At 36.5% G+C, this 27278-nt stretch overlaps 1 protein-coding gene across 2 annotated transcripts in view; it reads right to left on the bottom strand.

Moving 5' to 3' along the window:
• Positions 1–27278, bottom strand: part of Cdh12 (cadherin 12) — a 1253457-nt gene that overhangs the window by 268330 nt on the left and 957849 nt on the right. For both annotated transcript variants that reach the window (XM_008846023.1, XM_008846025.1), the window contains one exon: positions 6514–6808. In XM_008846023.1, the coding sequence (XP_008844245.1) occupies positions 6514–6808 (295 nt within the window). The remainder of the gene's footprint in view (positions 1–6513; positions 6809–27278) is intronic.

Raw genomic sequence — 27278 nt, forward strand, 5'->3', positions numbered from 1 at the left:
ATATATGCCATATCAAAGGACCATTCTTCTATGTGTATTTCAGTTGAGTGATTCTTTCCTTCTACTTAAAAGAAAATGGCTCCATTAGTATTCATTGGAAAAAAATAAGATTCATAGAGAGCAAAAATATTTGTATCTACTGTGGTCAACATGATATGTTGTGGAAATGGCTGAATTTTCAAAATAGCATGCAAATTGCATTGGATCTTGGCTGTGCTGGTTTGAGTGAAAATGTCCCCCATAGGCTCCAAGTGTTTGGACATTTTGTCCCCAGATGATGATGCTGTTTGGGGAGGTTTTAGAAGGTGTGGCTATCCTGGAGGAAGCAGGTCCCTGGGGGTGGGTTTAGAGAATTCTTAAGCCTGGCCAGATCTCCAGTTGTTCTATTGCTTCCTGTGCCTGTGTGATGATGTGAGAGCTTAGCTTCTGCTGCTCCTGCTCCAGCCACCTCCAGCCACCATGCCTCCCTACCATGATGGACTGTAATTCCCTTGGAACCGTAAGCTAAAATAAACTCTTCCTTCAACAAATTGCTTGGGTCAGTGTTTCTATCACAGCAACAGAAAAGTGACTAATACATTGGCCAAAAAGTATTTTAACTTAATGAGAAAATAAAACTGAAAAAACAGAAAGAATTATTTAGATTAGAGAGTAAAAAAGAGAGTAGGGAAAACAATGTCACTTATATAATTAAAATAATAAACTTTTTCAACTGGAAAAATGGCTACAGTTAAGAATTGAGGTACTCTAGGAAGAAAAGAATAAATAAACATTGAATATATCCAATAATTGTGGGTTAGCTTTAAGTAGACCATGAAAGACACAAATAACAGCTGCCACAAATCTAACTGCTCTCTAATATTTTTGGTTTTATGTGTGGGAAAGGGATTTTGAAAAGGCACACATGTAAATATTTGCAATATCTTATTTTAACATTTGATTTTTAAGTGGTTTTGTACCTCTTTCTACTCATTGCAAATTATATGTGCATTATCAAAGAAAACAGTATAACTAATAGAATTGTAGTTTCAAAAAGCACTTCTGTTACAAATTGATCATAAATGATATATAAGATGGATAGATAGATATAGGTAGGTAGATAGATGATAGATAGATATAGATAGATAGATAGATAGATAGATAGATAGATAGATAGATAGATAGATAGATAGATAGATAGATAGATAGATAGATAGATAGATAGATAGATAGATAGATAGATAGATAGATAGATAGATAGATAGATTGGATTGGATTATATGAATGAATGGAGAGCAAGCTGGAGCCTCTTGAATAACCAATAACAAACTTTAGTCATGGTAACTTGAAGAGTCAATTTGAGGAATCCTCTCATGGAACTTTCCAGTATCTCTGATGCAAACACTGATCCAAACCAACTTGTGGAAGAAAGGGTTTATTTGACTTACATTTTACTGGTCACAGTTCATTGCTGAGGGATATGAATGAATGGAGAGCAAGCTGGAGCCTCTTGAATAACCAATAACAAACTTTAGTCATGGTAACTTGAAGAGTCAATTTGAGGAATCCTCTCATGGAACTTTCCAGTATCTCTGATGCAAACACTGATCCAAACCAACTTGTGGAAGAAAGGGTTTATTTGACTTACATTTTACTGGTCACAGTTCATTGCTGAGGGTGCTGAAGTCAAGAACTCAGGGCAGGAGCCTGGAGGCAGGAGCTATGGCCATAGTTCAGTCCAATGAAAACAATTCCCCAATTGAGGTTCCTTCTATCCAGGTGTGTCAAGTTGACAACTGAAGCTATCAAACACAATTGACACCCTGCCAAGTTGCCACACAAACATATCACTATTAAGCCACAAGCTTTCCATTTCAAGTCCCCAAGGTATGATGTTAATATTAATATCATCAAAAATTTAAAAGTCTCAGAGAGATGGCTCAGTGGTTAAGAGCACTAATTGCTCTTGCAGAGGACCCAGGTTTGATTCCCAGCACCCACGTGGCGGCTACGAACTATCCTTAACTCCAGTTCCAGGGGAATCTGAAGCCCTTTTCTGACCTCCACACATTGTACAACATGGGTGCACTCACATACATGCAAGCAATACATCATACACATAAAATTAACAACAACAACAACAACAACAACAATAATAATAATAGAACATTTTTTAAAAGTCCCACAGTCTTAAAAACATCCAAACATTTAAAACATTTAGACTCTATTAATAAAGTCTTCTAAATGTGGGTACCTGTAAAGTTCAAAACAAGTACTATTTTATTTCAAAGTGAAAGAACAGAGCACACTTAAGCAAACCAAAGTCCGGCAAAGTAGCTCAAGACTGGACATCTGGGATTCACTCATGATTTTCTGGGTTCCAAAAGGCTTGGGCAGCTTCACTTCTCTGGCTCTACTCTGCAAGGCACACAATTTGCCTGGCAGCCTCAGGCTTGCTGTACTCCCCACCTACTGCTGCCTTTGTTGGTTGAATCTTGGTCCTGGTATCTCCAATATGTGAGGGGGTCTCTTCCGCAACTGAGTCTGCCCCTTCACAGTGACTTTTTCTGGCCTCTTACACTGCCAAGCCTTAGCTGCTGTTCATGACCCTCTCATACCTTCCAAAACCAGTACTATATAAGAGATTCTTACACATTACCAAGTCCTGATTCCAGCATGAGATAGAGCCTCAAGCCCCCTCTGGACCCCAGCTTGTGGGTGCTGACCCTGAGAAATACTTCCCAGAAAATTTCATTCAACGAAGCTGGTCTCTTCTTACTCAGAGCTGATTTTTCAGCTCCAGGTAACCAGCATCAATTGTTCCAGTAAAGCAAAGATTTCACTCCAGTGGTGCTAGTCTTACCTTATTCACAGATGAATCAGCCCCAGACAACCAGAAACCACAGATTCTCAATGCAAAGTATACAAACAGCTCTGGAATATTTACTTCCTTTATGAAGCTTCACAAACCAGACTTCCATTCTCAACATTTCAAATTGTTCCAAGCTTCACAGCAATAGCTCACCAAACTCTAAACACTCAATGGCTTTTCTAAACTAAGTTTCCAAAGGCTTCCACAATCCAAAACTACTAGATCAGGTCTGCCATACTGATAGCCCACTTTCTGGTACTAATTTTTGTTCTGGTTACTTTCTATTACTGCAATAAAAACACTGATCAAAACCAACTTGGGAAGACAGGGTTAATTTGGCTTACCTCTCCCGGATCACAGTTCTTCACTGAGGGAACCAAGGCCAGAGCCTAGAGGCAAGAGCTGAAGCACAGGCCATGGAGGAATGCTGCTTACTGACTTGTTCCCCAGGTCCATGCTCAATCTGTTTTGTTATACAATACTGGACCACCTGCCCAGGGATGGTGCTATCCACAGTGGGCTGGGCCTTCCCACAACAGTCAACAAACAAGAATATATCCCACAGGGGCTGAAGAGATGGTTCAGTGGTTAAGAACACTGACTGTTTTTGCAGAAGACCTGAATTCAAATCCCTGCACCCACATGGCAGCTAACAACTGTCCATAACTCCAGTTCCAGGAGATCTGACAGCCTCTTCTCTCCTCTGCAGGCATTGCACAACATAGGTGCACTTACCTCCATGAAGGCAATACATGCATACACATAAAATAAAAATATTAAAGAAAATATAAAGAAAAAGAATATATTCCACAGACATGGCCATAGGCCAGTGCACTGAAGGTAATTGCTCAACTGAGATTCCTTCTCTCCAGGTGCATCAAGTTGACAACTAAAACTATCCAGCACATCATGATAGAGCAGTTAATCATATTCACACCAATATTACAAAAGCTGGGGTGACTTCATTTCTCAGTTGCCTACATTTTTCTTGGTATTCCAGATTGATTTCTTTTTTGGAACTAACTGCAAAATTATTATTTAAGGGCCTTATTTGTGTGGTATTGCTATTTATTCCAATTAGCATAATAAAAGTGTTAATTGCTTATCTCACAAGACAGAAATTTTCTAATAGTTTAGAGATCTTTGTTTAAAAATAAAGAGTCACCGAGGGTTCTAAATACATGCTGACATTTCTGATTTATACAGTATTCTATACTGGCATTGTTTTATTAGAATCTTGCAGTGTAATTCACTATTATTTTTCTACTTCTGGGGTATCAAACCCTATTTTCTGGAATTGCTTTCTAATAAAACATGCTTATTTCTGATTGTACTTCTAAATATTTCAAAATCATAATACTGCATCAAAAAGGCAACTCATCATATCAGAAAGTGACTGAGATGTGCAGCCATCACTCTGCACATTAAAATTAGAATTCTAAATGATCGCTTTTCAACTGACTTCTCAGGTGAATGAAAGAATATAATCTTAGAATGACTGATAAGGTCACATGCACAATCTCAAATCATTTTATATAAAACCCTATCACAGCTTCCATAGCTAGTAACCTGCTTCTACTCATGTGTAGTGTACATACTCCTCATTGCATGACCTGGTCAGCTGGGGAAGCAGAGATTCTCTGAGAAGCATCAGACTTAGGACCCCTAGCAATGACTCACACACGTTTCAAGTAGTAACCTGTGTGAAAACATTAACTCCACCTTCCCAATGTGATAGGAACTAGGAGTACCTTCAAACTATAACTCAGGATTGGTAATAGTGATAGAGCAATAAAATTATAATTTAAAATATTCTTTACAGAAAACAGGAGATGGGTCAGTAAGTGAAGGGATTGCCAGTGTCATGCATGGATGAGGAGCTGAGTTCAGATCCCAAGAACCTACATAGTAAGCCAGGAGTGGCAGTGAATGCCCATAATCCAAGTGCTGGTGGAAGGCGTAACAAAATAACTCCTGGGCCATGAAGGCAAATTAGTCTTGGTAATTGGAGATATTCTGTATCAAAAATTATGGTGGGTATACACAAAATATTGATTTCTGTAATCCACATGCACATACATACATGTGCACATGCACCAGCACACACATGTGCACACAGGAACACATACACATTAATACATGCACAATAAATAGTTAAAATTTCCATTAAATGTAGAGTCTTTAATCTAATGAATCTTTTACACAATATAGGACTTTGAAAATCTAAGATGTGAATGAATGATTAAGCTTTAAAAAATTTATGGTTTGGTTTTAGGTTATTAATTTTTGTTATATTCGTTTTTTTAATATTTTACTTATTACTTTCATTTTAAGTGTATGAGTGTTATGCTTGCATGTAGGTAAATGCACCCATGTCGTGCAATGCTCATTGAGGACAGAAGAGGCTTTCGGATCCCCCAGAATTGGAGTTGTCAGCTGCTATGTGGGTGCTGGGATTCAAACCCGGGTCTTTTTCAAGAACAGCCAGTGTGGTTTAACCACTGGGACCTCTCTCCAGCCCTAATTTTTGTTATATTTTATCTCTTCCTATTTTATGGGTATGAGCATGTCTCCTTCATGCTGTGTATGATGCCTACAGAGAGCAAAATAGGGTGTTTAATCCCTTGGAACTGAAGTCACAGATAGTTGTTAGCTGTCATGTGGGTGCTTGGAATGGAGCCTGGATCCTCTGTAAGAACAGCCAGTGTTCTTATATACTGAGCCATTTCTCCTGCCCCTAGTTAATTAATTTTTAGAGACAAGATCTCTGATAGCTCAGGCTAGCCTTAAACTTACAATGAGTATTGTGATTACAAGAATAAACCAAACATACCCAACTCAATTTAAATTCTTAGTAAAAATGATATCACTTTACTTCAATAGTAAATCTATTCTAATAAAGGCTTCACAGTATTATTTCTATTTTTATTTTCATTTTATGCATACGAGTGTATTACCTGCATGTGTGTAATAGTGCCCAGTCATACAATACCGTGGGCATCAGAAGAGGGCATTGGAACGCTGGAACTGGAGTTACAGATGGTGGTTAAACACCATTTGGGTGCTTAGAATCAAACTTTGGTCCTCTGCAAGAGCAGCCAGTGCTCTTAACCCCTGAGGCATCTCTCCAGCCCCAAACAATATTTTTCTTTAAGGTTTTAAAGCATATGAAACTTGGGAAGTTTATGTTTTAAAAAGGAAGCAATTTTTTTGCAGCTGAAATTTCTATGAAAATCTATAAAGAAAGCAAAATGCTCCCTATTTATTTGTTATTGGTGGTGAGGGTTTTTTTTGGACTATTTCTAGGTATAGTGCAATACATACCTCAGGCAATTTACTTTGAGCTAAGAATTATATTTGGTTCTCAGTAGTAGGTGGTAGTTATCACTTTCATTCAATAGTGGCAATTATACTCACAGCTAAGCAAATTCTATACTTGAAATATATATGTATGCTACAAGTTAATCAAAGAATTTTAAAATGATAAGAAATGTTATATATTCTAATGGCTGTCTTTAAAATGGAGAAGTTGAGAAAATTAATGAATCATTTCTAGAGATAAAGAATAATATTTTCATGTAAATAAGAAGCCTACAGCATCATGTTGAAAGGAAGTGTTGAAGTCTTATAGCAGGTGAAGGAAGTTTCCTTTGCCTACTCACCCACTGGAGACATTTCTGGAACACTAGCAACGTAAGGTCCATCCAAGAACTTTGGCTCATTATCATTAATATCCTGCACTTTAATGATGAACTCTGATTCAGGTTCCAAGGGCTTCCTGGTTTCTATGTCTACTGCCTGAGCACGGAGAGTGTAGAAAGGTTTTTCTTCTCTATCCAGGCTCCTTATTGCATGAATGTCTCCTGTGGTTTCATCAATTGTAAAAACAGTGCCAGCACCATCTCCTGAGAGGGTGTATTTAACAGTGCCCTCTCCCTTGTCCAAGTCCGAATGCAGCTGAGAGAGAGAGAGAGAGAGAGAGAGAGAGAGAGAGAGAGAGAGATTGAGATTATTAGGTCATTGCAAGGATATTGCATTTTTAGTCCTGTCTGAAGTAAAATTTCTTCAGTAAGGAAAGTTACTACTTTCAGATCCTTTGCATTCACTCCATTACTCTGATTACAGGCATTTAAAATATGGATTGGAGAGATGGCTCAGTGGGTAGACTGCTTTCTGTGCAAGCATGAATTCCTGAGTTCAGTCTCCAGAATCTACGTAAAGCAGAACATAGTAGGTAGCATCACTTGTATCCCCAGTGCTCTTACTGTGATTTGAGAGGAAGAAACAGACCAACTAGCCTGGTATATAAGGTGGCAAACAAGAGACTCTGTCCCCAAAAAGGTGGAGGTTGGGACTGACATTCAGTTATCCTCTGACATCCATGGTATGCCTGCACACTCCATGGCATGAGCATGCCAACAATCACATGCATGAACACTTATAAACACACACAAAAGATTTTTTTTTAATGAAGGAAACTTAAAATGTGCAAAATATTTTTAAGATTCTGTGACTCTGTATGTGCCTATATTTGCTAAATATTCTGCTATTCCCCTTTGATTTTCCTGTTTTATCGATTAGATTGCATATTCAATCCTATTTCTTAGTGGATTATGGAGATCAGAAGTTTAACACACTACAGTATACCAGCAAGCATAAAACAACTTATTCTGAAAATTTTTTTTTACTTCTCATGTACCCTTTCAGAGATAATATTTTCATAAAATGAAGTGACACACATCTTAAGTATAATTGTTGTTTCCTTTTAAGTGATCTTGCTTAAAATAAATTGTCTCATATATAACCTATCATAAGCCACCAAAGAACATGCAGAGAGAAAACCAGGTCCTGAATCCAGCAAGATATGAGATAGAAGAGCAACGAAGAAAACACAGCCTAAAGGGAAAAGAAATCTTCCAGTGAGTGCAGCACAGCACCTTACTTTAACAATGTGTGTCTGAATAAGTTATCCAAGATTAGGCAATTGATAGGGAAAAAAGATGATTTTTTCAGATTTATACACAAATCATTTATATCTTATTCTTTGTAAGGAATATTTATTCTTTATAATCTAGAAAGATTTCAATTCGGTTCATTTATTTTGAACTTCAAGTGTTCAGTACACTATAGCATGGAATTATTACACATTAATAGCAAGGAGGGAGAGAAAAGAAAAATATTGTTGCGTTTATGAATGCTAAGTCAATGCAGCTCAAAGTGGAGTCCAAAAATAAAAGGAAGAAGAACACAGGTTTGGAGACCTATAAATTACCTAAGAATAAACAATACATACTTTAAATATTATAATAAAAATTTAAGTATATAATTTTATAATGCACACTATATATTATATAATACATATATGCAATATATATTAAATATATTAAAATTGTTAGACATAACATATATATGTATATGTATATGATGTATATGTATATGTACAGTGTGTGTGTTTTGGGGAAGGGCATTTATTTAGACAGGGTATCCCTCATGACTGAGCTGGACTACAACTGCCTACGTAGATCACACTCGCCTTGATCTCACAACGATCTGCCTGCCTCTGCCTCCTGAGTGCTGGGATTAAAAGCAGTATCCTACCATGCCCGGCCCACACACAGTCTTTTAAATTTTTTATTTTTAATTAGGTGTACAGCTGTCTGTCTGTGTGTGCATTTGTGCATGTACATTTGGGTGCCTGAGGAGGCCAGAAGAAGGCATTCGATACCCTAGAAATGGATTTACAGATGATTGTGAGCTTCCTGGTATGGATGCTGCAAACGGAACTCTGGTCCTTGCAAGTGCAGCAAGCACTCTTCATCACTGAGCCAACTTCCCAGCCCCCATAACATACATTCTAATAATTCATGTTACTTTCATTTGGAAAGAGAAAATTGACTTCATTGTCCAAAGTTTTATATTTAGCAGTCCATTTGAGATAGTACACCAATTACAGAAAAGAGTGTTAAACATTGATAGCTATCATAATCATTGTCTTGTCCTTCCAGTCTGCAAACAGGCACTGCTCCCTTGAAACATTTTTGTTAAGATGATTTTTGGTTGTATTAAGGTTACATGGCAAAATTAGTTTTAAGAGCATTTTCGATTATATCATCATCATTTTCAGTTTGGCTTTCTGTGGTTGGTACTAATTTTTTTTTTCCAAATAGAAGTGCAATTAAATGTAAGTCATCACTGGTTATAATTTTAAACTTCAAACTCAATAGTTTGGTTTAGGTTCAGTAAAATAACATCCATCAAAAATGTTATTAAGATGGATTTATTCATTTTTGAATTAGTATTTACTTCTGAATTTGCTATGAAGTACACTTAATATGGAATATGAGCATATGGATTTTATAACAGGTTGAGGGGCATAATTAAAGAAATAAGATAATGAGAAGATCTGTGATTTTTGATTATCCTGTAAAAGGCTTTTTTTTCACATCTTATAGAAATCAAAGGAAAATTTATAGGAATGAAAGGATGAATGGGTTTTTCTTTTTACTCATCCTATTTTTTTTTAAAAAAAACTGCAAAGCCTAAAGAATTTGGAGCATAAAATCAAGCTATAGATAAATGTTCTTTGAACTTATGAATTTCAAATCACAATTGTCAACCACACAACCAAAAGATATTCAGCGCAGTATTACTTTTGCTTTCAAATTTATGTTAAGATATAAGACCAGCAAAAGTTCAATACAATAGGAATGGTTTGATAAACTCTATTCAGGTTTCCAGTGGCTCAAAGAATATATGCAGGTATTTGGGGAACTAAGTGAAAATCCTAACGGAGTTTTCATAGTGCAAGTCACATAAACTTACAGAAGAAAAAAATCATTTGGTTAAAGACAACACTGTTTTCTATTCAGACTGATAATTCGTAAAACAAAACAAAACAAAAAAACCATATGTGTTTTCAACCTTATCAAGAATCCAAGTTAAATTCAGTTGTTGCTATTCCTCAAACTTCTGCCTTTATCTTTCAATTAAAAAATGTGTTTCATAAAGATTGAAGTATTAGAAAAATACATGAAAATACACTAAAAATTTGAGCTGAAATTTACATTGATGAATACACATCTCTTTTTAGTGGCTAGTTGTTTGATGATCTCAGAGGTGATCACAGGTACAGCCTTGTCAGACAATATTTAGTGTTACAGTTCAGTGCTGGCTGACTGAGGTACCTGACGTGAGGTATAGATGCTTTTCAAGCATCAAATTTACTAGAAAATGAATAAGAATGGCTTGATGTTGAACATTACAAAATCTTCAGTTAAAGAAAATAACACATTTTATAGAGAATGGCACAAAATAAAATACACCTCACTTTCTCATCTAGTGATAACTTCTTTAACTTTTTTTTGAACTTTTGCTTATATAAATAGAGAAAACTAAAATAGTAAAATGCAACTAAATATTTGCTATGCTTTTGTATTCATATATTCATTTCTCTGTGTATCTATACTTGGATTTTTAAAAAAAAAAACTGAGGTGACAATTTCAGTAACTAAACACCATAAGTCTTTTCCTGTATCATTTGGAATCCTCAAAATTATGCATTTAGATTCTGCATTATATTCATGTAATGAAACTCAATGAGTCAACGGACATTGCTAATTCTTGCATAAGGGATATGGTGAATGTTTCCGTGAACATGTGTTTTCTTCTGTTTATTTCTTTTAAACAAAGCAACTGTGAAGATGGAAAATGAGATAGTTTTATGAATCTTAAGAAATGCTGAAACATTTATAATATGGACTGAACAGTGATTTCAAAAATTCATCTCTAAATAAAATTGCCTTTGCAAGCCTTTCAGTGATAAAATTTAGACTTAGTTTATACCTTGTAGATACTTTTGAGTCTAATTTGCATTAAGAATAGGATGGCTTCCCTTTTCTTTGGATAGTGTCAATTGTTAAAAATAATTCAGAAGGCACTGTGGTGGCTTAAATGAGAATGTCTCCCATATGCTCCAAGTATTTTAACATTTGACTCCAGTTGGTGGCACTATTTATTTATGCGGGCTTGCAGGAGGAAGCATTTCACTGAGGGCAGACTTTGGAAGTTCTTAAGCCTTTGGCATGAGGACTTTCAAAACAGCCTAATGATGTTGCAAGTAGGGCAGAAAGAAATACAAAATGTAAAGCTTGGGGAGAAAAAGAGCACTGTGGATAACTAAAATGTGGTACATTTACACACTACAGTTTTCTTCAGTAGTAAAGAAAGATGAAATAATGAAATTTACAGGTAAATGGATGGATCTAGAAACTGTTATACTAAGTGAAACAACATGGACTGAGAAACACAAAAGAAGTATGTTCTCCCTCCTTTGTGGATCCTAGCACCAAATCCTTATAAGTGAGTGCATACTCTGATGCAAGTGCAGGGATCAGGGATATGGAAGGAAAACGGAAGTAAAGGGAAAGAAGGAAACCAAGAGAGAAGAATAGTAGGAGAAAGGTGTTATTAAGGGAGAAATATATAAAAAGGGGGTAGTTAAAGCGGGGGAGGAGGACTATAAAAACAACTATGGGAATAAAGGGGGGAAATTCTCCAGCTACAGGGAAAAAAAAAAAAAAGCCTTCCAGAAGCAATGCAGTTCTTAAATGAAAATCCCAGTACCAGAGGTATGTTGCCCCCTATGAGCATTTGGCCTGGGGGACACTACAGACCCACCCCAAAAAAATTTCCATTGCCAATAATGTTGGTTATACACTGGAAGTGGACAGAAAAACCCTATTGCTGAAGACTCTGCATGGTGTGAGCATGGGAGAGGAAGAAATCAAGCTTGGACTAAGCTGGAAACTCCCTGCCACTGGATGGGTGGCTTTCATGGTGTCAAAAGGCGACAAACAGATGACTGGGGAAGAATAGTCCCCTATAATTCTCCTCAACGACAGACTCCATGTGTTGCACTATCAATATACCAAACAAGATGTTCCTGCTAGTGCAATAGTGGAGTGTCCAGTGTATGTACAACCAACAAATTTTTGATAGGATACAATATTTGCTTCTAGGGGGTGGAACACACATCTGGTACTGTAGACCCAGCCAAACCCCTGTGGTAGAGGAGAATATAGGCCCCAGTGGGAAGTCACTGCAATTGCTTTGTTAGATGGAAAAGATGCACCCTTTAAAATACCAACCAAGCATTTGTGTTTACACCTATAGGTTATTACAGCAGTCACTGATTAGATGTTCTTGCTTCTTGCTGTGTGTATTTTTATAGAAGATGGACTCCCACTCAAACTGGCCAACAGCTCATGGAAAACAGATGATTCAGAGACCTAAAAGTTCAGTGCCTTGCCACAACGGGATCATCCCACACTTACCACCTCCTCCAAGGCTCAGGGACTTTTGCAGAAGAGGTTGGCAGAAAGAATGTAAGAGCTGGAGGAAGGCGTGGCGTGTTAACTGGAAATGTCCTCTGAACACTATGCAGGTAAGTTACAGTCACACCTCTTTCCCACTCTCATCAAGGAGTGGAGGGGGAGTCAGTTACCCCTCCCACCCAATCAGTTGACCTTAGCTGCATGGCGGGGGAGGGGGCAAAGGTTATATAAGCAAGAACACCAAGAGGCACACCTCTCTCACAATTTTGTGTGGCTGTTGGAAGGTCATAGAATCTGTATTTGAGTGTGGAGTTTACAGTGCAGCCGAAAATGTGGAGTGCCCATTCTTCTGTAAACAAAACACTACCCTATGCTCCATTAAAAAAAATTAAATAAATAAAAATAAAATAGCAGTGTGTAGCTTAATGTTGGAACCAAGGTGTGTCCTTGAAGGGATGCTCATTTTTTGGGCGGGGGGGGTCTTTTTGAGACAGGGTCTCCCTGTAGCTCCAGATGTCCTGGAACTCACTATGTAGACCAGGCTGGCCTCGAACTCACAAAGATCCACCTGCCTCTGCCTCCTAATTTCTGGGATTAAAGGCATGTGCCACCATGCCTGGCTAAAGGGAGACTCATATTTTTAGGATTAGAACTATTAAGAAGAGGCTTCCAGATTTGTAGATGAACAAAAGGAAGAATGTGTATAGGGCAAAACCATGCCCAGCTAAGCTTCCAATTTGTGGAAGAAAAAGGCTCAAGGAGTTTTCTGCTCCTAGAAAGTCACAAACATACACAAGCAGCCGCAAATGTGATCCAAGGGGGCCAAGGTCCAGCTCAAGTTGGCAGCCTAACTGGGCAGTGTTCACATGCTGCTGATTTAGAGGAATGAAAGATCCAAGAGTGAGGGTCTCAGGGGTTCTTCCCTGGTTTCGGAGTGTTACAGAACCAAAGCCACTGGGAGGGACCACTCAGACTCCAGATGTACTGAATTAGCCAAATTCAAGGAGCTGGCCAGCAACTGTACCCTTTTGATTGAGATTTGAGATTTAGAGAGCACAGCCCTGATTCAGGGGAGAGAAAAGTTTAGAAAGGCAAAAAATACATCCTGAAATATCAGGAAGTTTCACAAGAATGACATGTATGTTTCTGCAGGTGCACAAACAAGTAGTTACAAAAGTCAGTTAAGCAAGCAGTTACAAAAACCAAACAAAGCAATAGCTTGTAGTTATTCCTAGGACAGTTCTTCCTGGAACTGCCTGCCCAGGTCAGGGCAGGGTCAGGGACAAACCATCAAGATTACAGCCCCATACAAAATGGAGGAGCAGGTTAACACAAGAGAGCCACTGAGGACAAGCAGCATGTAGCAGGGGAATCCCTGCACAAAGAAGTCCCTGAGACATCAATAGGCCCTGAAAGATCATTGTATGATGCTGTGAAGGTCAAACCTGGTAGGTAAGGGGAACCCTAAGATGTTAGAGATGCCAGAGATCTGAGACATCTGCCAAGAAGATCTGTATACTGGGAGTGGTGCCCGTCTAAAAGAGAATGTATGTTGCACTGGAGGAGCTGAGCCAGCTAAGCCCACTGGAAGTAAAGTGAAGACATTGGACATGTAACCTACCAAAGAAAGTTCCCAGAAAGAACTGCTGCATCCTGAGCTGAATTTCCTGTAAGGCTCGCCAAACTGATAAACACTTCAATAATGGTGGTGGAGAGTTTGGAATGTTGCAGATCCAGAGCCTATTCAAAATTATCTGGGGACATCTTTAACCACATAAATGGCCACACCTTGCCTACCTCTGTTTCTGAATTAACATTCTTGAGATTAATAGAACATATTAACTTAGCAGACTGTCAGGTCCCACCAATCAAAAGGTTAAGAATGTCATGAGATAGCATATGAGACCTATAGTAGAAACCCCTCACTTTGGTATGACTTGCCTACTAAATATATCCACCAATGTATTTGAAAAATATCTTGATCTTTGACTTTTCTTTGTTCTGTTACTATAAAATTGCAATGTAACTGTTACCACACTACAACAGGGAAATTGGGGTAACCTAAATCTGTGTTCCCAGGGCCATGATCACTCATATTTGGCTCCAAAATAAATGATCTCTTATCCTCTTTGAGGTGAGAGGTATCCCTTTGCATCAACAAGCTACGGGATTTGGTGCTTGCCCTACTGGTTTTTGGTCTTCCTTTGGTCTAGTATTTCCTTACTATGCCTCCATTTCTCTCTTTTGAAATGGAATGTGCATTCTATGTTACTGGATGATGGAAATACATAATTTGTCTTTTTATTTTTACAGGTCTTACATTTAAGAGATTGCCTTGAGTATCAGAAAAACTTTGGATTCTGGACTTTTGAACACTGTTGAGACTGTTAAATGCCATGGGGACTTTTAAATTTGGACCAAATCATTTTGTATTATAGTGATATGGTCATGAGCTTATTGGCTCAGGGAGTGGGAATGTAGTGATTTGAATAAAAATGTCCCCCATTGGCTCAAAGTATTTGACTTCTTGGCCCCAGTTGGTGGCTCTGTTTGTGGAGGTTTAGGAGGTTTAGGAGGTAAAGATTTGCTGGAGGAAGCACTTCCCTGAGGGCAGACTTTGAGTTTTTAAACCTTGCCCCATTTCCAGTTTCTCTCTCTGTTTCTTGCAGCTACTTGATGATGATATGAGCTCATTTTATATAGGCACCTTAAGTTTCACATGGAGCAAATTATTAATTATATAAAATGAATTTATTTTCCCACAAAATATCTTAAAACTAATAACTAGAAATGTGTCTTATTCTAACTATTAAAAATAAGTTTTTTCTGAGTCAGTGCTGACTGCATTTACTGACTGAAGCCACCAACTTCAATAAGATCATCTTTTATTATTTACACTTAAAATAAAATTTTCCCCAGAAACAGAGTTCCATAAATGATGGATGTAGAAATAGTCACTGTCTGGGCAGTTGCTTTGTGGAAGTGATGGTGTTATTTTCTGATGTGTTCCAAGTCATCTCAGATGGTGCGTGAAAATGAGATGCCAAGAGAGGCTTAAAAAAGATGCTGAGGCCTAACTTCGGCGTGTAAGCCAATCTTGAATTTCAGTGTTTAAAAGTAGGAGAAAGCTAATCTACAGTTTAATGTTTACTAGCATTCTTTGGAATATGTTTGAGAACTGCTGCATTAAAGGAGAGTTTGTTAATATTTTTTGAGAGTTGAAAAGTGTATATTGAAAGGAGAAGGCTTTTGTATCACTATGTCCAGTACTGATTTTTATTTTCATTTGCCAGGACATGTTTAACAGTCAGAGAGAGAATATGTTGTATGTTAGGAAGAGAAATCTCTGATTTTAGAAAGGTAGGTTTTCCTAGGAAAATGAAAGAAAAAATTTTAACATTATTGGTTCATATGTAGATATTTGCATTTATACATGAATACCATATGTACTGCAGAAATGTAATTCGATGTCCAGTTTATTGCTGAATATAGTCATTTAATATAAAAATGCTTCTTGTCATATATGTAGGTGATTTTTATATGCCTGTATGCCCGTGTGTGAGTGTGTGTATGTGTATGTGTATGTATGAGTTCATGCATGCCACAGTGCTTAAGAGGAGGTCAAAGGACCACCTAAAGTGTTGGTCCTTGCCTGGCACCTCTTTTGAGTCAGAATTTCCTTGTTGTTCAATGATGCATACTCCAGGCTGACTGGTTCAATTGCTTGCAGAGATTTCCCTGCCTCTACCTTGCATCTACCTGAGAGGTGCTAGTATTGCAATCACTTACAAAAGTTCAAAAAAAAATTTTTTTTAAAGAAAAAGCTACCCATGGTGGTGAGTCTCTGGTCTTGGGTGCTGAGAACTGAACTCACTTCCTCAGGAAGAGCAGGCAGCTCTCCTCACCACTGAGATGTCTCTTCAGTTCCTACTTTACAAATGTTTATGTATGTGCCAGCTACTGTGCATACACCGACTATCAATCTTTCCATTTTACCTGGTGTGCTTTATTACTAGTTACTGGTTTTCAGTTTTCCTGTTTTCCTCTGTTTGTTAAAGCCAGCCCAGTATAAAATATTGCATCTAAGTTCCTTGAACTTGTTTGACCAGTTACCAGTACTTTACCAATTCAAAGTCTTAACAGAAATTGCTTGCACTTTCTCATGACCTCTTTGCCATTGTAATCAGGATTATTTATAAATTTGCACTTTTCTTCTATACTCTAAATTTCTGATGGTCCCAAGAGAGGAGTTAAAGGTTTATGGGGAGTACACTATTTTCTTTATCAAAATTATAATAAATAAAATATCACAGCAACTGACAGAAAAAATGATAACATAAAACTCTATATTCTCATTATTAAATTAAAAATTACTGATATTTTCTTGTTTGCTTCTTGAATAAATGATAAAATTTCAAATAAATATCATGGCCATTCACTATCCATATTTAAACACAGACTGCCGAAAGTAATACTATATTGCTGTGTAACTAGAACTTCATTATTTCATTTTAAGAAAACAAACTAAACTACCTGCCTCCATTTAACAACCAGCCCATATTCAGCACTCTACATTTGTTTCTCCAATTATCTCATTTAGTTCACTTTTCACACACCTTAATCCATGAAACTTCAAACATTGCATTTGCATTTTTCCTTCAATTATTTAAATGTACTAATTTGTTCATCATTACATTTTTCAGGTAAAGAGATACTCCCTCAGAAACTCAGTGATGAGTCTCTTAAATATTATTATATCCATTGTACCATTTTTATTCTTCTGTCTCACAAAATACATTGTTAAAAATGCATACAACTTTGGCTAGCTTAATACGAGCTACTTATAACTATAGACATCTTTGGGGTTCGAGGTATATGAGAGTGGATGAGTAAAAAACGAGGGTCCTCTGACAGTCATGTGTATACACATGAATTTAAGGATAAAAGTTTCTTTTATATGATACTCTGGATATTTTGGTGCAGTCATTGGATATAAGTGGAAATATTCATTGCTAGATTTAAAATCTATGCTTATAAATATGTAGAACGTTTTAACATTGTTTTTGCAGCTATAGTTTTAGATTTAAAGTAAGATCTTATTGACTTTATTCACATACAGGATTCACACAGATAAACTCTCCAAAACAAGCATTTAAAAATAGGTGAGTATTTTTGGTCAAATAATTCATTACATATAAAACAACTGACTTTTATACTTTTCATGATAAGTTTATAGAATACTAAATGCTTTCCTTATTGTAGTTGCTCAGTGTCATCCTATCCAGGTCTCAAGAGCATTATACTGGTCATTCTATTATCTAAAATTCCGTTAGAATGTATATAAGATACTGTTTGCAGACAAAAGACCAGACTCAGTGATGATCTACAACCCTGACAGTATAATGTTATAACGCAAATTTCTGTTTCCAAAGTCCCAAATACCCAAGAATATCGCATTCCATGCCCCTCTAGTCTCCTGAGAAGACTCATTTCTTGCTAGCTTGATTTTAGCAATTTGAGCAACCAGAATATTGCTTTACAAAGCTAGGAATTACCTTTAACAGCCCAAAGTGAGTTGGAAACTCCCCTGCTTGAGAAGCAGACCCAAAGCTATTTATCATCTGGAAACATTTCACCTTCTATTTAAGAAAAGTAGAAATCCATTTCAAAACAGCACCCTTCCTCTGGGATATGCTATAGAAGAGCAAAGAAGAACAAAAATATTTGCAATGCTCTGAAGCAACAAAAGTTGATGTTCAAAGATACACTGCGTGTCTCAACCAAAGAAAAAAGAGTACCGTGCACCTAATATTCTCTTTCATTTTTCTTTTATTCCTGAATATTGATTGCATGGTTACATGTCATGGCAACCTATTTTCTCAGAGTGTCACGTTTTACAACTTTAATTCATTTATATTATATTCTGCCTTTGAGTGTGTCACAATATAAACTATACACTTTTGAAAAATTAGAGCAGTTTCTGGCTTGGTGCCATGATTTTTAAGAAAAATATGGGAAAAGGTTAAAACAATTTCGTTTCTACATTTATAAATTCCTAAAACATCTTTAGCAAGTTTTCTTTTAGATAAAACATTCCTAAAAGACAAAATAGTTCTGTAAAATTGTCAGCAATAGAATCTCTGTTTTGAATAGAGTGAATTTTTGCACATTTAAGCCAATCCAATTACTTTTCAGCGTATTAGATGCAATATATGTGATTTATTCTTACTTAAAATACATCCCAGTAACTGAGTCACAATAATAAAACTCATATTTAGGTATAATTTCAAATTCATTATTACTAACTGGTATTTCTCTATACTAGTATTTTGCCTATTAATCTTTAAAAAATAATTACATTTATTTCTATTTATTGGGGGGGTGCATGCCATGGTGTGTATATGGAAGATAGAGGGAAACTTTCGGGAGATAATTCTGTTTTTACATTATATGGAAGCCTGTGATCAATCTTAGGTCTATTAGACCTAAGAGTGCCTTTATACACTGAGCCATCTTGCTAACCTTTACTATGTATGTAATACTATGGACTGTATTTTATATCTTGTATACTTTGCTTAATTTTTAAGCTATTAATATAACATGAGAGAAACATGATAATGAAATCTTTTAAAGTAAATTCTATGGGTAAACCAATTTTCCGATGGCACTCATGGAAACTAACTTCTTTGCATGTATATTTGGTAATGCTATTAAAATAAACCTAAGCTCTTAAAGCTAAATTTATATAATTTATTAGTACTGATCAATATACCTAAATATTTGAGTTCAGATTATTTCTTTCAACTTTTAAATTTTAATTTTTAAACTTTAAATATAATGTGCTTTTTATTTGATATTATAAAATATCTTACTACATAAAACCACATAATTATGCAAAGGTAAATATAAGATTCCAAAATTAAAACCCTTATTATTTTTGGTAATATTGAAACATATATTGTGTATTAATAAATGAAAGTAAATATAAGCAGATAAATAATTTTAGAATAATTTCGATAGATTAAAATTGCTTAACTACATTTTAAATCAATTTACTTTATAACGTAAATGAGTAGGAGCCTGATGTTTTCTATCTGGTGATCAGTCCTTAGCAAAGCATTTCAAAGAGTTTGTGGTTTCCAAGGAATGACTAAAGAGAACACTGTGGCCCAGAGATTTGCTGAAGGGGATAAAAGAAGAAAGTGTGAGCATCTGTTTCTGTCTAGAACTGAAATGTTTGATTTGTGCTGCTTCCTCAAGGTCTGTTTCAAAGTGAGAGTATATTTCTTAATTTTTAGCGTTTTTAAAAATTTATTATTTGTCTGTATGTTTCTTGTATATGTGTGTTGTATGCCTCAGCATGCATGTGAAGGTCAGGGTTAGCAGACAGTATTGTGGAGTTCTCTACCTCCATTTCATCTGGCCATTCAAGCCAGGTCATTAGGCTTGTGCAGCAAACGCCTTTACCACATAAGCCACTTCACAGGCCCATTTCAGAAAAAATTTTAAATTTAGTTTGCTATATTTACTAATGACAGTCAACAGGAATAAATATCTACTTGCTGTGAGTCATTTCCTTTATCATGTTTGATTTCAGAATGAAGCCAGCCTACCTTCCTCCCTCCCTTTCCTTCCTTCCTGCTCCTCCTTCTTCTTTTTCTTTTCTCTTCCTCTCTCTCTGTCTCTGTCTATCTCTCTCTTCTCTGTCCCTCTCTGTTTCTCTGTGTTTCACAGTGCTATAGATTGAATACACCTCTTCACATGTAGGGAACCAGCATTCTATGAACTAAGTTCTATTCTTAACTCCATAGTGGAGCTATTTTAACACCTTAAATAACTTTTCTTTCCAAGTATACTGAGAAGGGAAAATATATCTTGTAGGAGGAGGCTTGAGTGTATTGGTCAGGCTTCGGACCTGGAGGCTTATGCGCAGGCATGCCACTCTTCTGCAGTTTACTTCCACAGACAGTTAACTGGATACCTGCCACCCAGACCAGAGACTGGTGATGCAGCTGTTGCACCAATGATCGTTAGACAACTCGGCTTGTGGGACCAATGGGGGAGGAGTAAGGGGTATAAAGGAAAGCCATGTGTACGCAATAAACTTACGCAATAAAATAAACAAATAGCTTGCTTGCTAACTGCCCAGTGACTCTCCCGAAATCTGCACCGTTGATTTTGTGCCTACTCTCCCCCTGCCCCCAATGGAGAGTCCTCAGGCAGCTAGGCCACTAAGTCAGGCAACAACAACAGTATCTGAAATATATCCACACATTAGAGAATGGCATTTGCAGTTTAAAAACTCTTTGTATAATCTGTATTAATTTTGCATCTTATTCTATCAAGGAGGTATATATAACAATTCTTTAAAGATTAAAGGCCAGTGAGTTATAACCATTATTTCCCCAACTTGAAATACTAATTAATAGGAAATTTAAAAAATATACCACATGCACAAATTTATTTACATAAAGTCAGAATAAATAATTTTTGAAAGGAGTGAGAAGAATTTACTCACTTTTACAAAACAGGCATAACCTGGCCTAATGACTTTTACTTAACCTTGGCAAACTTACTGAACAATGTATTCTTGTGTTTTGACACATGGGCATCTTATCCTGTTTCCTGGGAACCTCAGTTTGCTAGTCCACCCAAGGATAGGAAATAAACGTATTAAGCATAAGAATTAACATATCAAAGCACTGAAAGACAGCATGCCCATCTTCATGAAGTTTAAGAGAATATTTGACTAGGGATGAAAAGACAAGATTGTTTGATGATATACGGTTGATTCAGTCAAGCTAGTACTTGTCCCAATTGAAGTGGAAGAAAATATTTTGAATAAAATTATGGCTGAGGCCTGATTCAAGGAGACAGTTACAGTAGCATATTTCTGGGGCACAGTTCCACGAAAGGCCTGAGGAAACTGTTGCCCTCTTAAGTTTGGGCCCCAGTCTTAAAAAGTAAATTTAAGAACCAGACTCTCTTTCTCAGGTATTAACTGTAATGTGTCATGATCAAAACAGCATTGTGGAACCTCTGGTGAGATATAGATAACATCTTATTAGCCTTTATTAAAGATATATACATAAAATAAAAATAACAAAATAAATAAAAGTATGTTTTGAAAGATTTACAAGCTTCATTGTAGAAGGTTATTTCTGGAATGTGTCATTCTCTATAACCCCTGGAGCAAACATCACCCAATGGACAAATCTTTCGGCTGTCATTTCTGCTTTCAAACAATCACCTAATCATTATTTTTCAATTTTCTAACCTACCCGCACTATATGGTTATCAATATTTACCTCTATTTAAAAATCTCCTTCAGTGATGAACTCATCCTGGTTTTATTTCAAAGAATTTGATCAATTCATAATTCCTAGATTCCACAGAATGAAATCATTATACTGTCTAGTTGTTTTATCAACTGTTACAGGCACAAACTCATCAAATTATATAATCCTATTCTAATTGCCAATAAGTGGGTATCATTATCTTGAGCAAAGTCAACCCTCAGGTATTTGTTTTAATGGACTTTGGCAAATGAAAATAACGTACATAAACTTCTTTGGTATCTTTAAATTGACTATATATATATATATGTTAATACTTTTAAAAGTTTTATTTTCATTACCACTCCAACACACAAATCGGTTCAAGTTGTATAAGCACAAATCAAAACAAATGGCTGTCCTGCTTAGGTACCTCAATCCTTTATCTCCTTTTGCCAACTTTGGGAAGTTTATCTCTCATGAAATTCCCTATATCATCCCAAGTACAACTCATAATTATACTAAGTCATTTATTATTCAAAAATGTAATACATAAAAAAGAGGAAATTAAGGGTTAACTGGTCAGGAACAAATTTTACTTCAAATCTTAAAAAAAATCATTTATACTTTAAATATTAAAAATCATTCCTTCCAATTTTCCCTCCTAGGATGTGCTGGAAAAAGGATCTTAAAAAATAAGTTTTATCAACACCCATGGTTTTAAATGTTAGGGGGGTAGAGAGGGAGCCCTGGCTTATCAGAACAGCTTCTGTTAAAACCACCCTCTTCTGTCCCCTTCCATCAGCCAGGATCTGGGTTATGGGGTAGGGAGTCTATACATTGTAAAACTTATCAGGTGGAAATAGCTTGTACCAAGACAGTTCCTACATTAAGGGATCCAGAGTGCAGGATTCTGTTCTGCTTCCAAGATCATCAAAGGAGAAGCAGGCTGTCTTTGACCAAAAGGTACAGAGAGTCTACTTATCTTGCCTTCAAAACCAGGGTGCTCAGTAACTCAGTTCCTGCATTCTCAGAGGCTTGCAAAACCCGCTGAGTACCTGTTGGGGAGGGGGCTGCTAAAATCTGAACCTTAACACTATTGACCAGTCAAAGACTTTCTTTTCTCCCTACAGATAAGAGTTATGAATAATGGGAGTCTTTTAGATAGGCCTACTGAAGGGGTACCCCAGTTCCATCACCTTGCATCCCTGTTCAGCATGAAAGAAGCCAGAGCAGTCTGTGTCCTGATTCCCTATGGGCAATTTCGGTAACCTCCTCAGAGGATGGTGTGTTATGAATTGGAAGTAGGAATTGCCTAGGCAGTTAGGGTAAAAAAAGACCCCAAAAGAAAAGTTGCCAGTTTCTTCGCTAAAAGTCAAAATGTCCTCGGGCCTCTTAGCAACACACTCTTTTCCAAAGGCCAAAAATGTCAAATGTATTTGAGAGCTCTTATCTAATCCCTAAATGATTTTAGGGTTATCTTTTCAGAGGGGAGAATGTTAGACTAGCAAAAAGCCACATTAAAAAAAAAAAGAAAGAAAGAAGAAAGGAAGGAAGGAAGGAAAGAAGGAAGGAAGGAAGGAAGAAATAGAAAGAAAAAGAAAGAGAAAGAAAGAAAGAAAGAAAGAAAGAAAGAAAGAAAGAAAAAGAAAGAAAGAAAGAAAGAAAAGAAAGAAAGAAAGAAAGGCTTATATGCATGTATGAAATTCTCAATAATTTTTTTTTTAAGTTTAAAAAATTAAAAAGCAAGGAGGATAGACCAGGGCATGGTTGTGGTAGCAGCACAGTCTTTTAATCCCAGCATGCTCCTGACTGAAGCAGGAGACCCTCTGAGAGTGAGACCTGCCAGCTGTATACAGCAAGTCCCATGCTAGCTGGGGTTATAGAAAGATTCTGTCTCGACACTCCCACCCCCCCCGGGGGGGCGAACCCAGGAGAATGGGAAAGATACATAGTGTTGAGAGAAACAAGAGAATTGTCAGTGAAAAGGCAAAAGAAACAACATTAAACAAGAGGACAGTAGGGGAGGTAGAGAGAGAAAATTAAGGAGGGAAAATGGATAGAGGAGAGAAAAAAGAAAAGCCAAGAAAAAAAAATGAAAAACATGAAAAGTAAATGTTCTTCCAGAGATTAAAGTAATTAGCATACAGATTATGCTCAAATAAAATCTGAGAAACAAAACAAAGATGTGATTTCTACTGATAATTCCAAACACATTAGGAAGTTCCTCTTTCAAAGCGCTTTACCTAGTTATTGGAAGTTATTGGGTTTTGTAGTACCAAGGGACTTTCCTCATTTAAATCAGATAATTAGATTTTAACATTTGCATCTGCACTTCTCTCTGTGCTTGCAGGTGTGTTTCCCGATCACTAGGTAGGACATTTATCATTTTATTCAAGGCAGGCAGCCTCTCTCCAAGCTCAAGTCTCCAGGGTAACATAAACACTATCTTCTTTGACCATCCCCTTCATTCATTGTATCTCCCTGAGTTTATATTCATGATTTTCAAATTGTTTCCCAGCCAGTAGTATGATGTGGCCTTAAGGAGTGGAGGTGATCTTTTCACTGATATTCACTCTAGACACTGCAAATGCTATCCTCGCTACAATTAAAAGAATAGCAAACAGTGGTTGGCAGTGCTCATTTGTAATTCTGCTATTTGGGAAGTGGAGGAAGGAGGATGAGGAGTTCAAGACTAGTCTTGGCTATAGTGTAATTTTGAAGCCAATGTGTGCTATCTTAGGGTATGGAGAGATGTCTTAGTGGTTAAGAACACTGGTTGTTCTTGCAGCAAACCCGGGTTCAAATCCTAGCACCCACATGGCGGCTAACAACTGTCCATAGCTCCAGTCCCAGGGGATCCAAGAGCCTCAGTGCACGACACAGGTGCACTCACCCACATTCAGGCAATACATGCATATGCATAAAAAATAAAAATAATAAAATATTTTATAAAAACTATCTTAAATTATGAGACACTAATTAGGTATGAAGTTCGCTGAAAGATGTTCACTTGGTAATATTTGAGAATGGAAGGCCTACATGTAGATAACAAATCCCTTTCTAAAAACTTATTCTTTCAGGTCTAACATGCCATTCTTCCAGGTTTGATACTTCTTTTTATCATTTGTCATTCTAATTTCAGAGACTAAGGTTTTATTTTCAAAAATCAAATGAAACTTAAAGAGTTGATAGCTATAAATGCGTGTGTTAATTCGTCAATCAACTAAGCCATTACTGTACAAAACCCACATTGACTGTATTTGATGGCTTGAAAACACAATGGAGGAGTCAAGGCATGGTGGGCACTGCAAGACTTACCCACAAAAGATGCTGGCACCTGAAGCCAGGTGTATGGTCTAAAACACCCAAAAGGAAAGTATAACCAAAGATTAAAGGGGTCAATATAATTTTTTAAGAGTCCGTGTGTATAGCTAAAGGCTGCATAACAAGAGACAATGCCAGACAGGAGATACTTTCCTTTGAGTTGTTGACCAGGGTGGCCCAAAGGTCTCCCAGACAGTAACCCAGCATAGAACTGGGAAAATGAACAGCAGACCCCAATCTCATCTAAAGGAATATTGGCAACTGATTGCTGCTAGATGAGGAAGAGCTGATCTTCTTAAAACAAGGGACTCTAGATAGGCTGACTAGATTCAGCAGATCGACAACATGGGGAATGGCTGGGGGCGCCAACAACACAGGGGACAGTAACAGGGATGAAAGCGTATATGGGCTCCAGTGGCGAGGGTGGGGGAGGGTACAGGAGTGTGCCATTTGGGAAGTGGGTATATACGATTATTTGGGACCATTGAAATCTCCCTGATTACTTTATATCCATACTCAGGTGCAAAGGATCCAAGTGTAACCAACTGTGTGTGTGATACATAGAGATTAGACACACATGTGCAAACATCTAAGCTTGAGTAGCATTAAAAATGAGTTTTTCTGTATGAAACAGTATATTTAAAATGAAATGGAGATCTTTTTTAAAGATTTTAAATTTCATTCAGTTTTATGTCTTATAAGGTTTATACTGAGTTCAATATTTTATACCTGTATTAATTCAACTGTGAAACTAAAATTTTACAGACACTTTTGAAAGAGATGCATCTTTGCTCTGGAAATTGTTATTAATAAGTTAATGCAGCAATGAAATGCCCCTTCTAATCATGTGGTTATTGAATAAATTTTTTTTTAAAAAAGAAAACACAACGGGACTGCCCTTAACAGCGCCTCCTTTTATTTATTTATTTTTGGTTTAATTTGTAGCAATTACAAAACAATAAGTGACATAAATCTATGGTCATTCACAACAAATACTTGGAGATTAAAATCCTTAACACAGGGCCTGGAGAGATTGCTCAGTGGTTAAGAACACTGGTTGCTCTTGCAGAGGACCTAGGTTCTATTCCCAGAATCTAGATGATGCCAAACATCTGAGGTCCTCTGCAAGTGCAACCAGTACTGTTAACCACTGAGCCATCTTTGCAGACCCCGACACCCTCTTCTGACCTGACCTCCATGTGCATTACATGACATGGGTACACTTACACACATGCAGGGAATGCACTCCTATACATAAAATTTAAATTAAAAAATTTAAAAAGTCCTTAACACATCACTGACATGGTGTTTGTTTTGGAAAACTATAATATTTATTCTTTTAAACATATGTGAATACTGCAACTAATTTGACTTCACAACATTTGTCTCTTTTCTTTCTTTATACCCCTAAATATGACCAATTTAGCAATACTTGTTTCTATATATACTAATTTATATCAAGACTTACAAGAAATCTAGTTGGGTTCAAAATGATTATAGAAGTTCTTGCGGAGTTCTTACCTTTTGATTGGCAATGTTCTACTGGCTGTCTGTATCTAGAAGCACTTTGATATTCACAGCAATCCTATTAGGACCTCCATTCTGTTATCCTCCTTTGTAGGTGTGGGAATGAAGGTATGAGCTTACTAACTTGGCTTAGGACACACAAATAGCAAGAAGCACAGTGAAGATTAAAATCAGAAAGGCTAATGTCCCTGATATGTCTGTGATTTTCGCTTAAATAAAAATCAGTTCACATTTAATTATAATACAATGCCTTGTATTTTTAAAATGGGTTCAGTTTTAAATACAATATATACTATATAATACAATGCCTTGTATTTTAAAACAGGTTCAATTTTATAAGGTTTGATCAGAAAATTGGCAACAAATATAAATTACCCAAGACTTGGTTTTACAAAATCAATTTACTTACACAAACAAGATTTTTACTATTGTGAATGAATGAATGTAATTTTTTTCATTCAAAACTACATTGGGCTATCTGCTATTGTACTAGTATACAAACCAGAGAATAGGATTGCTGGTTTGCAATGAAATGAGAAACCTGTTATGAATTACGTGCATATTAGCAGCAAAGCTACTCATCTCAATGCACTCTTCTAAAAAATCTTGTACCACTAAAATTTAAAAGAAGCATATATTTTATAATTAAAAACATGTCCTACATGTATTCTTTTGAAAATGCAAAGTAATGATTACAGCTACAAATTATCCATGTACAATAATTAACCATGAATATCGGCTACTGAGAATAATTAATAGCCAACCAGAAAAACTATACCACATTTATATTGATTAGAAAATAATTATATCAATAAAAATGCTTCAATGAAGCATTTTATGCATTGTTTAAACAATCTGTTCTGAAAGGTAAAAATCCATTAAACACGTAATGAAACAACTCCTGTTAATTAAAAAAATACTGATTAGAATGTCTACTTTCTAACAATTAGCTACACAAAGACATAC

The sequence above is a fragment of the Nannospalax galili genome, unplaced genomic scaffold (genome assembly GCF_000622305.1).
Source record: "Nannospalax galili isolate Female #2095 unplaced genomic scaffold, S.galili_v1.0 scaffold600, whole genome shotgun sequence".
NCBI lineage: Eukaryota > Metazoa > Chordata > Mammalia > Rodentia > Spalacidae > Nannospalax > Nannospalax galili.